Genomic DNA, 14,182 nt, shown 5'->3' with positions numbered 1-14,182 from the left:
TTCGCCTAGGTCCTATCTTGTCACCATGCGGGAACCGTCTACCGCCGGTCCCGCCAACACTTGCGGCTCGTCAACGAGCCTCCACCACCGCCCGCGGACCCTTTTGCTCCCCCGTTGCAGTCTCGGCCTCCGGCCGCTACTCCGCCCGCCGCTCCTCGCATGCCTCGGTCTCTGCCCTCTCAGCTCTATCAGTCCGTTCCTCCCCGGGCTCTTCCTCCCTCGCCTGCCCGCGCGCTGCCCGCTGTTGTGCCCGCATCCCCTCCTTCATCTCCGTCTCCTCCATCCCCTCCCAGCTCCCCCATTCCGGCTCGGCCGTCTGCACCTGTTCCACTTCTTCCTGCAGGGAGGGAAGATGGCGAGATGCGAACCCGGTCGGGGCGTGTCGTCAAGCCGCCTGTCCGCTATGGTGACTTTGCTTAACCGTTTATAGCGCATGAGACGTGGTCGCCCTGTCACTATTTTGTTTGCCTTTCGTTTCTAAGGGGAAGGATGTAGATGACATGTGCATGTACCTTTAATATAGTTACCTCATCACTACTAACCACTCCCCATATCACAAGTATAATTACAACCTCCCCACCCACTGATCGCTCTCTAGTTTCCGTGACAGACCACGTACAGCTAGTGCTTTCTGTAATGTTACAGTATGAATAAAAGAAGTAAAGCTACAGTGTGTTGATGACACTTCTTTACAATTAAGGGCAATTTTTATAGAGGTCAATTAACCTACAAACTCATGTCTTTCAGATGTGAGAGAAATCTGGAGCAAACCCACACTGTCACAGGGAGAACGTGCAAACTCCAGACAGATAGCAGCCAAGGTCAGGATCTAGCCTAGGTCTCTGGAACAGAGAGCCAGCAACTCTATCAACTGTAACATTGCGCTGCCCTAAGGTGAGGCTGATCAGTTTAAAATGGCCAGTTTTGGTCATTTAGTATTTTAAGGATTTTTTAAATATTTAATGTTATTTTGCAATTCATTTATTGGGTGAGGCCATCACTAACAAGGCCAATATATTTTGCTTATTCCTAACTGACCCAGAAAAGACGATCAGTCGATCTTTTAAAACACTGCAAAACATGTACTGAAGGTGTCAGGGGTTATGGGGAGAAAGCAGGAGAATGGGGTTGAGAGGGAAAGTTAGATCAGCCATGTTTGAATGGTGGAGCAGACTTGATGAACCGAATGGCCGAATTCTGATCCTAGAACATGAATTTATGAAGGTGCTCATGCAATGTTGTCAGAGAGTTTCAGGATTATTATATCCAAAACAATATCCAAATTGTTTGGATATTGTTTTGGATATAATAATCCAATATTCAAATTGAATTATTATATCCAAAACATGGTACATGTAGTAGAGGGATGTGGAGAGATGGCAGTGAAGTGGACCAATTTGACACAATTGATGATAGCCTTCCTGGGTCTTGTTGTAGCAGCACAAATCCTAACACGTGGAGAGTATTCCATCATACTCCTGACATGCTTCATACACAGTGAAAAGACTGGTGAGTCACTCGTCACCACATACCCAGCCTCTGACAACCTCCTCCTACTAAAGGCCTAATTCAGTTGAGTTTCTGGTGAATGGTAACTCCCACCAACAGTAGGCTCAGCAATGATAATGCCAAGGGCAGCTAGTTAGATTTTCTCCTTATGTTTGATCATGCCCATTTGATGCATCAGTGGTTTAGAGATGGAAGATAAGCATCAAACGAATGAAGTATGGGATGGTAGGGGCCTCAAATTACTTAGTGAAATTACTTACTTTCCAACAATCTCAGGGTTATGTTATTAAAATTATTACTAATAATTAATGAACTAAATTAAACTTAACCAACGATCATGATTAAACACATCTCTGAACTATTCCATGGATTGTTAATCCCGTAATTTAAAAAATATGCTAGCATTCCCTTAAATCTACAGTTAAGCCTCAAGATGAATTCACGAGAAATAAAAAATAGATAAAAATACTGTTTCTTCATTTTTAGGATCATCACTAGACCAAGTGGGACCCGTTGGGTCCCTGTCACACGGGACGCCTGGTCCCCCAACGCAACCCGTTCCCCCAACACAATATTCCACCACTAAGCCATAGCCCCCAGCTGCGCAGGCACGGCTCATTTCCCCTCATCTCCCAGCACTCCCTCCCCCTCTTCACCCTCCCTCTTCTTTCCCCTCTCCTCCTCCCCTCCCCCACTCCCTTCCTCACCTCTCCCTCCCTCTCCTTTCCCCAACCTTCAGTCACTCCCTCCAGAACCCCTCTCTCCTCCCTACCTCCCTCCTCTCCCTCTATTAAACAACAATCATCTGGTCGTCCCCTCCCCCACTCCCTCCCTCTCCTTACAACAATGTTACAAATCTCTCATTGGACTGGGAGTCCTCTCTTTGTTAACATTGTCCATAACCCCTCTCCTCTCCCTATCCCAAGTGGGACCCATTGGGCCTCGTTCCCCCAACGCAATATTCAGGTCTGGAGCCGCGGGAGGGGGAGGGAGGAGCGCGGCTCCGGACCCAGTCTGCGTCTTGGTCCGTGTCTTTGTGTAGCTGCGCTCAGGGCCCTGGGCTGTGGTTTGAGCTGGTGCGGGCGGGGGATGGAGGAGCGCGGCTCTGGGCGCAGTCCGTGTCTGTGTCCAGTGTGCTTTTATCGGGGACAGCAAGTTTTTTTAATGTAAATTAGATCCCATTGTGCTGTAACTGCCACTGCACTTGAAGTTATTGTTCTCAAAGTGGGGTTTTGTAAAGTTAAAAATGTCAATAACGTAAAATATAACATCAATCTGAATGAAACTTGATAAAACACACCACAGGACAATGGTGAGTAAGGTGGTGCAAACATTGTAGCGCTATCGTGTACCGTTTTGGCGAAGTTCAGGCCATGAAAAGCGAGCAAACAAACACTCAAACTCAGACAAGATGAGAGTTTTAGTAATATACTAGACCAAGTGCAGACCCGATGGGTCTGTTTCCCCAATGTGCGGTTGCGGGGAGGGGGGGCTGCATTCAGCGTCACACAGACTAACTACCCCCCCCCCCCTGCACACACGCTAACTACCCCCTTGATATTATAGGTGGGGGAATGGAGGGTGGGAGGTGGGGGAAAGGGAGGGGGGAGGGGGTGAGAGGGGAGAGGGGGTGAGAGGGGGGAGCGGTGAGAGGGGGGTATGGATGGGAGGAGTGAAGGGGTGATGGGGGAGAAGGGGGGGAGAAGGGTGGGTGGAGAAGGGGAGGCAGAAGGGGAGGGAGAATGGGGGGGAGGAGAGGGGGGTTGTTACCGAACTGAACTCACTGTGGAATGAATCCATTAACGGAGCCACTCTGCTGCTGGATTCTTAGTCCCTGCCTTCCCTCTGGAAATCTCCTCGTCCCCATCTGATGCTGAGTTCCCAGAGCCCTGGTTAAACGCGGGGGGATCTCATGGTTAAGTCTGTGAAAGCGGCCCCATCAGAGACTGTGAGGCCTTGCATCCTCGGCGCTTCAGACCCAGAGTACGGGGGGGGGGGGGGGGGGGGGGGGGGGGGGGGCGGGCGGGCGTGATTCCGCGTGAGCCTGCGGGCCGCCAGCGAGGACGGCGAAAAGCAGCGGGGGAGCAGCCGATCTGTGCCTCCCGCCAGCATGACAGAGCCCGGTCGGGGGGTGGGGAAAGCAGCCGTTATGGTCGCGCGGGGCACGCGATGAGAAGGTGGTCAGCAGGAGGCGACAAAATGACTGAGTGGGGGGGGAAGGATTTTATTAAAGATATGTACAGACAAATGACTAAATTTAATGAGGAGTGGATTTGCGAATGTAAAAGTAAAATCGCTAGCGAAATGGTAAAAATCTTGGCGTTTTTGCGTCTGGTTTTGGCGGAGTAACGAATCAAAGGCAAAAAAAATGACATACACGCACACACACACAGAGTTTTAAAAGTAGATAGATAGATAGATAGATAGATAGATAGATAGATAGATAGATAGATAGATGTCACAATGAGTTCAGACAAAACACAGATCACAACCATAATAAATTGGAGTATGGCATATATTAAAAACCTTCATAAATCACATTGAGAATTAACTATGGTTACCAGTTTCAAACAATAAAGTACACCAAAATGCTGGAGAAACTCAGCGGGTGCAGCAGCATCTAAATGCACCCGCTGAGTTTCTACAGCATTTTTGTGTACCTTCGATTTTCCAACATCTGCAGTTCCTTCTTAAACAAGAACGTACACCATTTTATTAAGTCAAATGTGCATGTTATAATTTATTTTTGGCATTTGATCTTGCTGATAAGCCCTGCATTTGTTCCCAATCACAGAGCGGTAATGAAGCCCTTCTTAAATCACAGCAATCTTTCTGGTAAAGATACTCCCATTACACTTTTGGGCAGGGAGTTCAGGATTGAAACCTAGTGATTATGAAGGAGCATCATCAGAAAGGTGTGTGACCTGGAGAGATACATGCAGGTGGTCTTGTCCTAGGTCCTACTGCCCTTGTCCTATTTGGGTAGATGTTATTTTGTTTGGGAGGTGTTGTCAGATGATGCACACAGTAGCCACTGTGCATGGTTGGCAGAGAGCAAGAATGTTTATGATAGTACATGGGGTGCTAATTAAATTGAATGAACCAAGAGAGTTATTGAAGGTGTACTGATTCAACTAGTGTGGGGAGAATTTTCCATCATACTCCTGATTTGTGCCTTGTAGATGTGGAAAAGCCTTGGGGTGACAGCGGGTGAGTCACTTGTTGAAGGATACCTAGCCTGTAAACTGCTATAATAGTTATAGTATTTATGCAGTTTGTCCAGATTCTTGTCAATGATGGTCAGGTTTCTTTTACCTCTGATAGTGATATCATATGAATCTACTGTAGCGTCAAAAAATATTGAAGAATTTTATTCATATATTAGAATCAAACAACCTTATGCTAATTGTGATGTTCAATTCTTATTCAATTTGCCTTTAATTTGCAGTGGACTTCAAACAAATTTTGCAAATCAAAGGCATTTTTAAGAAATAAGATAAAATGTGCCAATTTGGTTTAAAATCCTTGGTACATCCTATGACCACGTCTGAGAAAAATGGATCAATATTAGAATATTCTGATTTGGATTGGAAGGCTCTTCAAATTGTACTCAGTTTTTAAGGTACACTAGCAATAATAGGTACATTTATGATTTTTTAAATATTCCATTTCAGTAAAACAAGGTTGGTATGTATTTTGCCGAGTTATTTCCTGCGTTTTTAAATCAACTAATTTACAAGTGGGAAACAGATCTTTTAATCAATGATTATTTTGGGCAATAAACCCATCATTTGTTGTATTGATATCATTGTTCTGTTTCAATATTCTTAAATATATTTAATGTAAAATAATGAAAATGTTAATAATAAAGTGTCTGATGCACCGACTCCCAGAAAATTTTACATTTTTGATTATGGAGAGAATAAATACAGACAATTTTACTGTAATTAAAAAAAAAATAAGTGCATCTTCGCCATCTTTTCCTTAAAGCAAGAAAACATGGTATCACCTTAAACCCTACCTGGGACATAATCCTTCCTTTGGGAAGAAGTCTATAAATTGGAGGTTTCATACACTGGCCAGAGTTATTTTTTATGATGGTTAAAATTTAAATACTGAGAGTGTACAGTTTTTTAGATCTTATTATCAGCACAGCTCAGTACTCTTTAACCCCCCCCCCCCCCAAAAAACCCCAACCCAGAAATCAATATTACAGGTGATTCCTCCTTCCAGATAGCACACAAGTACCTTGGTACACGTGACAATAAACTAAACTGAGTTAGGTTTCAGGTCTGGATTCATCAAAACAAAACGTAGGTTGAGGAAACAGTTTTTCAGTAATACTGAAATTCCATTACAATTACAAATGTAGCCCCAGTACAAGATATGAATTCTTGAAGAGAGGAATCAGCAGAAGGTGAAGCAGATTTATGGCAGAAATCAAGATAAATACTTCGTTGCAAAAGAACAGCTGTCCAGGGCGTTGCAAAATTCAATAAATGTAACTTTGGAATTTACATGTAAATTGAAAATCACTACGGTATGCATTGATGTGAATAATAATTTATCTCAATTTTCATATTATGCAAGGAACTATAATCATTCTTAAACCATGAAATGACAAACCACTGTATTTAACCAGTGTTCTTTAACTTTTAAACAACTTCTTAGTATAGGAATGACACCATTGTGGCCCCTGTCTCTATTTTAAAAAAAAATAGATTTTAACTGTAAATATAATTTGTACTACAAATTAAAACACATATATAAATCAACTTGAAACATTTTAGTTTTACATTATGAGATTCAATCATCCAAGTATAAATGTTGATGTCTTTTTAAAAACCAAGACAGTAAGAACATTCCAAATAACCATGGATTATAAATTATTTCCATTTATGGGCACGAATTTGTTGTCTGAATATTGATAACATGAGATTGGAGAATGGCCGTGAGTACAAATGGGTGACGGGAGATGGCCTCACAAAGTGGCGACTATTGTAACAGACCAGCACCAAATTCCATGCTCTCCGAGAAATGTGTTTAATCTACTTTCGCACGAAACCGTAAGGGAAGACCACACGGTATCTTAACATCACATTGAAGCTGAATATGCTTTTCTTCTTATCCGTTGTTAACTCGATTCAGAAACTCACTCTAGTGAAATATCTTTAACTGTTAAAAATTGTTTAAAAAATGACATTTGCGAACATGTGAGATAAATTACATGCTAACGTTACAAACTTCAGAAGCATCAAAATATCTTGATCTCGATGCATTAAGTTCAAGAAATGACAACAGCGATACATTTCTCTTTACTCCGTTCCAATGTTTTCCTCCTTCCTAATAAACCAACGAATCAACATCGCTGCCCTGCCTAAATCTCAACCAGGAAACATTAACCGCTTTTAGATAAAGGATCACAAGACGTACGCGATGCACAGATTGTGGAGCGCCCAGCGTTGCTGAGTTCCCTTTTACCTGGACAGGAGCGAATGTAATCGTAACAGCAATCACCAGTAGTTTTACATGCCGCATCGCAGTAGCACGTCCCATAAACTCGGTCCATTCGCCAACCTGTGCTGCTGCACCCGTGGTTCCTGCCATTACAACATTTGAGAGGTTCGGAGCACCCTGCTTCAGCAATATCCAAAAACCACGCCAGTTCGAGCACGAAAAGCAAAATAAACTGTTTACTCCACACCATGATCCAGAACCGCGACTGCAGTAAGTGGGATAATAGACTTGTTCACAGGAAAACTGCACAGCAGGTCAGTTCTTGTAATGCAGTACTGACGTGAGTTTTGGTCAAAAAGAAAATAGTTCATGAAAATAATGCGTTGACGCTTTATTTTTATGGTCGATTTCGGAGAAATATTATCAAAGTTGTTCCTATTCTTTGCAAAGTTGACTGCAGAGAAATCACGCAAGAGATTACATCCAAATATGAGAAAAGTTGAAGCTCTCCCCCACGAAAAAATACACCGAGAATGATGGTCCTGCGTCGGAGGCTGAAAATGGAAAATTATTGTATGGTGATTGTCGTGACTTGTTTTCAACGATGCCAGCAAAAACGATCACTCACAATGTTCTGTCGACTGACCCAGAGCGGCCAACCCCAGTGTGTTTCGAGTGCCATTCTAAATAGTCGAAAGGAATGTAACATTTGGCTCTCATCCATATAAAAAGAGCCAACTGTGTACGAGGGGCTGGCTCCGCTATCTTTAAATCATTTCTCCTTATCAGTGGGATCTTTAAAGACAGCAGGATAATATATTCCCACATACCATTTGCGATAGCGATTATCTAAAAAAAACGTGATTATTTATGGTGGAAATGACTATTATCTACATTTATATAAATGAACATTAATATAAAATGTACTTTATTACATAAGTACAATTTTGTATAGTCAACAAAGGCTTCATCAATGAACTTTGCATCCAATCAAATCCATTAACTCTATGAGTGAAAAATTACTATAAGATTCCCGGAGCTTATACAACAAGGAAACAGGCCCTACAGACTACTTTGTCCATAGAACAGTACAGCAAACAAACAGACTCTTCGGCCAACAATGAATCTTCCGAACATGATGCCAAGTTAAACTAATCTCCTCTGCTTGCACATGATCCATATCCCTCCATTCCCTGGTATCCATGTGCCTATCCAGAAACCTCTTCATTGTTTCTATCATATCTTCCTACCACCATCCCTAGCAGCGCATTTCAGGCAGGCACCCACCACTCTCTGTGTAAAAGGTTTGCTCTACACATCTCCTTTAAACTTTGCCCCTCTCATCTTAAATTTATGCCTTCCTTTGCCATTTCCACGGTGCGAAAGATGTTCTGACTGTCCATTCTATCAATTTTATATACTTGATAGTATAATTTTATAAACTTCTATCAGGTCTCCCTTGAGAAAACAATCTAAGTTTGTCCAAACTCTCTCTCTCTCTCCCCCCCACCCCCCCCCCCCCCCCCCCCACCACCCCCCCCCCCCCCCCCACCACCACCCCCACCCACCACCCCCACCCCCCATACCTCCAACACTCTTCTGCAATGAAGTATTCAGAACTGCATACAATACTCCAAAGGTCATCTCATCAAAGTCCTAAAAAGCAGTTACATGACTTCGTGACAAAGCCCCGATATATGAAGGCAAGCATTCCATACGCCGTTTTTACCACTCTCCACTCATGTTGCCACTTACAGGGAGGAGCTATGAAAGTAAGCATGCAGGTACAGCAGGCAGTGAAGAAAGCGAATGGCATGTTGGCCTTTATAACAAGAGGCATCGAATATAGGAGCAAAGAGGTCCTTCTGCAGTTGTACAGAGCCCTAGTGAGACCACACCTGGAGTATTGTGTGCAGTTTTGGTCCCCTAATTTGAGGAAGGACATTCTTGCTATTGAGGGAGTGCAGCATAGGTTTACAAGGTTAATTCCTGGGATGGCGGGACAGTCATATGCTGAGAGAATGGAGCAGCTGGGCTTGTACACTCTGGAGTTTAGAAGGATGAGAGGGTATCTCATTGAAACATATAAGATTGTTAAGGGCTTGGACACGCTAGAGGCAGGAAACATGTTCCCGATGTTGGGGGAGTCCAGAACCAGGGGCCACAGTTTAAGAATAAGGAATAAGCCATTTAGAACGGAGACGAGGAAACACTTTTTCTCACAGAGAGTGGTGAGTCTGTGGGATTCTCTGCCTCAGAGGGCGGTGGAGGCAGGTTCTCTGGATGCTTTCAAGAGAGCTAGATAGGGCTCTTAAAAATAGCGGAGTCAGGGGATATGGGGAGAAGGCAGGAACGGGGTACTGATTGGGGATGATCAGCCATGATCACATTGAATGGCGGTGCTGGCTCGAAGGGCCAAATGGCCTACTCCTGCACCTATTGTCTATTGTCTATGGACTTGTCCATGTCAAATATACTAATATATTGGCATATTGAGCTAATCCCATTTGCCTTAATTTGACCCATTAGCCTCTAAATCTTCCAGTCCGTATATCTGCCTAAATGCCTTGAGGTGCTACATCTTGGCAGGACAAATCAAAATAGGACGTACATGGTAAATGGTAGGGAATTGAAGAATGTAGGTGAACAGAGGGATCTGGGAATAACTGTGCACAGTTCCATGAAAGTGGAATCTCATGTAGATAGGGTGGTAAAGAAAGCTTTTGGTGTGCTGGCCTTTATAAATCAGAGCATTGAGTATAGAAGTTGGGATGTAATGTTAAAATTGTACAAGGCATTGGTGAGGCCAATTCTGGAGTATGGTGTACAATTTTGGTCGCCTAATTATAGGAAGGATGTCAACAAAATAGAGAGAGTACAGAGGAGATTTACTAGAATGTTGCCTGGGTTTCAGCAACTAAGTTACAGAGAAAGGTTGAACAAGTTAGGGCTTTATTCTTTGGAGCGCAGAAGGTTAAGGGGGGACTTGATAGAGGTTTTTTAAATGATGAGAGGGATAGACAGAGTTGACGTGGAAAAGCTTTTCCCACTGAGAGTAGGGAAGATTCAAACAAGGGGACATGACTTGAGAATTAAGGGACTGAAGTTTAGGGGTAACATGAGGGGGAACTTCTTTACTCAGAGAGTGGTAGCTGTGTGGAATGAGCTTCCAGTGAAGGTGGTGGAGGCAGGTTCGTTTTTATCATTTAAAAATAAATTGGATAGTTATATGGATGGGAAAGGAATGGAGGGTTATGGTCTGAGCGCAGGTATATGGGACTAGGGGAGATTATGTGTTCGGCACGGACTAGAGGGGTCGAGATGGCCTGTTTCCGTGCTGTAATTGTTATATGGTTATATGGTTATATGTCTTTCTTAAATAGTAATTGTACTCACTGTAGTTGACGACTCCCTAAGCAGAATACCATCACTTGAAGAAGTCAAGGAAGCCATCAAAACCTTGAAAAACAACAAGGCAGCTAGACTCAATGGAATACCAGCCGAGGTCTACAAAATTGGAGGTAACCTGCTCCATTGCCAACTGCATCAACTTCTCATCAAGATCTGGATAGAAGAAGGCATACCAAGAGACTTTAGAGACTCAGCAATCGTTACCATCTACAAAAGGAAAGGCGATCGACCTCACTAAGGCCTTCGACTCGGTATCAAGGGAACTCTTATGGGACGTCCTATCCACCTTTGGATGTCCTGAAAAGTACATTCGAATCCTGAGGCTCCTCCACGATGACATGTTTGCCACAAGTCATGGCTGGCAACAGCAACTGTGAGCCGTTTCAAGTCGGTTCAGGAGTGAAACAGAGATGCGTGATTGCCCCAACACTGTTCACCATCTTCATTGCGACAACCATCCACATCATCCAGGACGACCTACCCACAGGAATCAAAATCGTCTACAGAACAGACGGCAGACTTTTCAATCTTGCCTGTCTCAAGTCAAAACTAAGACATCTATGAGCTCCCTCATCGAGTTCCAATACGCAGACGACAACAGTGTTGCAGTTCTCTCAGAAAATCATCTGCACCAGATCCTGACTGCCTTCAACAGTGCATACACGAAACTTGGACTTACCATCAACTCCAAGAAGACTCGGGTTATCTACCAATCGTCACCAACTGAGACAAATCGGAAAGAACCGTCAATTCAACGTCTTCGAACGAGAATCTTTCAAAATCGTGACATCCGAACAGACACCAAAATGTTAGTGTACAAGGCAGTGGTGATTCCAATACTCCTGTATGCATCAGAAACCTGGACAACATACCAATGTCATCTGAAAACACTTGAAAAGTTCCATCAACGATGTCTTCAAAGCAGCTTAAATATCAGCTGGGAAGACAGAAGAACCAACTACAGCATGCTGAATGAAGCAAAAACATCTAGCATCGAAGCCTTCGGCATCAAGAACCAACTAAGATGGGTAGGTCATGTTGTTCGGATGGAAGACGAGCATCTACCAAAGCAAACCTTCTACTCCCAGCTTAAAGAAGGCAAACGGAAAAGAGGCGGACAAAAGAAGAGATTCAAAGACGCCTTAAAAGCCAGCATGAAGAAATGTGCAATCGACATCGACAATTGGGAAACCAATGCCAATGACAGGAAACTCTGGCGAACCATCATCCAAGATGGAACAGCGACTTTCGAAGCCAAGAGATGCGCAGAATTAGAAGAAAAGATAAGAAAACGGAAGGAGAGGCAGCAACAACCAAAGCCCGATCTGCCAAATGGAATTATCTGTGCTGAATGTCGAAGAACTTTCAAAGCCAGGATTGGACTCATAAGCCACCTGAGAGTTCATAAAAACAACAGAACGTAGACCATCATCCTCGACCTCGAGGGATAGCCACAATGACTCCAAGTATATTCTCATTAACGACTTGAGTTGGCACATCATGATATCCCAACTAAATATCTTTCCGAATGAAGACGGCCTTCTTCACTACACTGTCCACCTGACTCATCAATTTTAGGGAACCATGCACCTGTACTCCAAGATCTCTCTGTTGGAAAAACATAATGCATGTTTTTAAGGATAATGATTAGGTCTTCCAACTGCAAATGCTGGAAGTCTGAAATACAAATTGAAAGATCGTAAAGACTCAGAAAATGAAACAGCTCCCATGGAGGCTTAAAAGCATTTCAAGTCAATAATCTTTCATCAATATTTGAAAAGTTTCAAAGGTATGATGATAGCATACAATGAAAGAGGTTGGTAATGAGAAAATAAAGAAACAAAGGGTCAGACACAAAATGCTGGAGTAACTCAATGGGACAGGCAGCATCTCTAGATAAATGGAATGGGTGACGTTTCGGGTCGAGACCCTTCTTCTGACTATCAGGGGAGAGGGAGATACAGAGATAAGGAAGTGTGAAAACAAGTCAAAGGGGATGGAGATCAAGGAAAATGTAGAATAGATCATTGTTAGCTAGGAGAAGGTAACAACAGAGCAAACAGATAAAATGTAAATGAGGACAGTCAGACTAGTCAGAGAAGTGGGAAGAGGGAAGGGTTGGAGAGAGAGTGAAGGTAGGGGTTCCTTGAAGTTACAGAAGTCAATATTCATACTGCTGGGGTGTTTCTCCAATTTGCGCTGGGCTTCACTCTGACAATGGAGGAGGTACAGGACAGAAAGGGCATAGTGGGAATGGGAGGAGGAGTTAAAGTGTTTAGCAACCAGGAGATCAGGTATGTTTAGGCGGATTGAGCAGAGGTTTTCAGTGAAACGATTGCATATATATTGGCCACAAGTACCACAAATAGAATAAATATGCAAAAAATTAAACTCAGAAATTTAAAAAAAATTGAAATTCCAAACAACAAAATAATCCAATTTTAATAATAGCAAACAGTTTAAGAGAATGATATTTTAATAAGTAGTGTTAACCTAAATGCAGAATTTAGCCTGAACTTGTCAAACATAAAAGGAGATTGCCTTCCTAGTCTGACTGTGAGTCTTATACGTGCCAAAAAGTTACATCAAAACACCCAATGCAAGATCAGGTGCACTGAGGATCAGCTACACCAAGTTGTATAACAGATTTTATAATGTCCTTACTGCAAAGCTAGACATTGTTGGCAGGAATTTCGAAAGAGATGATTTTGTATAAATGCTCCAATCAAATATTTATGGACTGATGACTGGCTGTTTAGTCTCATCTTGGAGTTGCAGTTTTTTGGCAGCATCGCAGCTCATGGTCATGTAATTATGGTCATGGGATTTTATATTTCTTCAGTCATGTTCATCCTTCTCCTCCATAAATGTTCCTCTATTCCCCATGTTCAACTTCATTACCCTTGATATGTTCTAGTCCAAGCCGTGATGAAGTAGACAACAACCCCATAAGGCCACTACTCAGCCTTCTTCAATTAAAAGCAAGGAGATCAGTCTGTTCACTTTTCTAGTATCATACTTGAGGATGTAACAAGTAAAATGGACAAGGGAGAGCCAGTGGATGTAGTGTACCTGGATTTTCAGAAAGCCTTTGATAAGGCCCCACACAGGAGATTAGTGTGCAAAATTAGAGCACATGGTATTGGGGGAAGGGTATTGACATGGATAGAGAACTGGTTGGCAGACAGGAAGCAAAGAGTAGGAATTAACGGGTCCTTTTCAGGTAGGCAGTGACTAGTAAGGTACCGCAAGGCTCGGTGCTGGGACCAGTTATTTACAATATATATTAACGATTTAGACAAAGGAATTAAATGTAGCATCTCCAAGTTTGTGGATGACACAAAGATGGGTGGCAGTGTGAGCTGCGATGAGGATGCTTTGAGGCTACAGGGTGACTTGCATAGGTTGGGTGAGTGGGCAGATGCCTGGCAAATGCAGCATAATGTGGAAAAATGTGAGGTTATCCATGTTGGTGGCAATAACAGGAAGGCAGATTATTATCTGAATGGTGTCAGATTAGCAAAAGGGGAGATGCAACGAGACCTGGGTGTACTTGTACATCAGTCACTGAAAGTAAGCATGCAGGTACAACAGGCAGTGAAGATAGCTAATGGCATGTTGGCTTTCAATGCAAGAGGATTTGAGTTTAGGAGCAAGGAGATCCTACGGCAGTTGTACAGGGCCCTAGTGAGACCGCACCTGGAGTATTGTATGCAATTTTGCTTACCAAATTTGAGGAAGGACATTATTGCTATTGAGGGAGTGCAGAATAGGTTCACCAGGTTAATTCCCGGGATGGCGGGGC

At 43.2% G+C, this 14,182-nt stretch overlaps 1 protein-coding gene and 1 long non-coding RNA gene across 2 annotated transcripts in view; one reads left to right on the top strand and one right to left on the bottom strand.

The window, feature by feature from the left end:
- sbspon (somatomedin B and thrombospondin type 1 domain containing) overlaps positions 1-7,669 on the bottom strand; it is a 28,156-nt gene extending 20,487 nt beyond the window's left edge. The window contains exon 1 of the mRNA XM_033019308.1: positions 6,991-7,669. Within this exon, the coding sequence (XP_032875199.1) occupies positions 6,991-7,216 (226 nt within the window). The 5' untranslated portion in view covers positions 7,217-7,669. The remainder of the gene's footprint in view (positions 1-6,990) is intronic.
- On the top strand, positions 303-11,127 carry LOC116972040. The gene is made up of 3 exons (XR_004411702.1): positions 303-314; positions 7,499-7,505; positions 10,932-11,127. It is a non-coding gene; the product is annotated as an uncharacterized LOC116972040 (long non-coding RNA).
- Positions 11,128-14,182: the final 3,055 nt, after the last annotated feature.

This window comes from Amblyraja radiata, chromosome 4 (assembly GCF_010909765.2).
Source record: "Amblyraja radiata isolate CabotCenter1 chromosome 4, sAmbRad1.1.pri, whole genome shotgun sequence".
Lineage (NCBI taxonomy): Eukaryota > Metazoa > Chordata > Chondrichthyes > Rajiformes > Rajidae > Amblyraja > Amblyraja radiata.
This window is presented reverse-complemented; position numbering and strand designations above follow the sequence as displayed.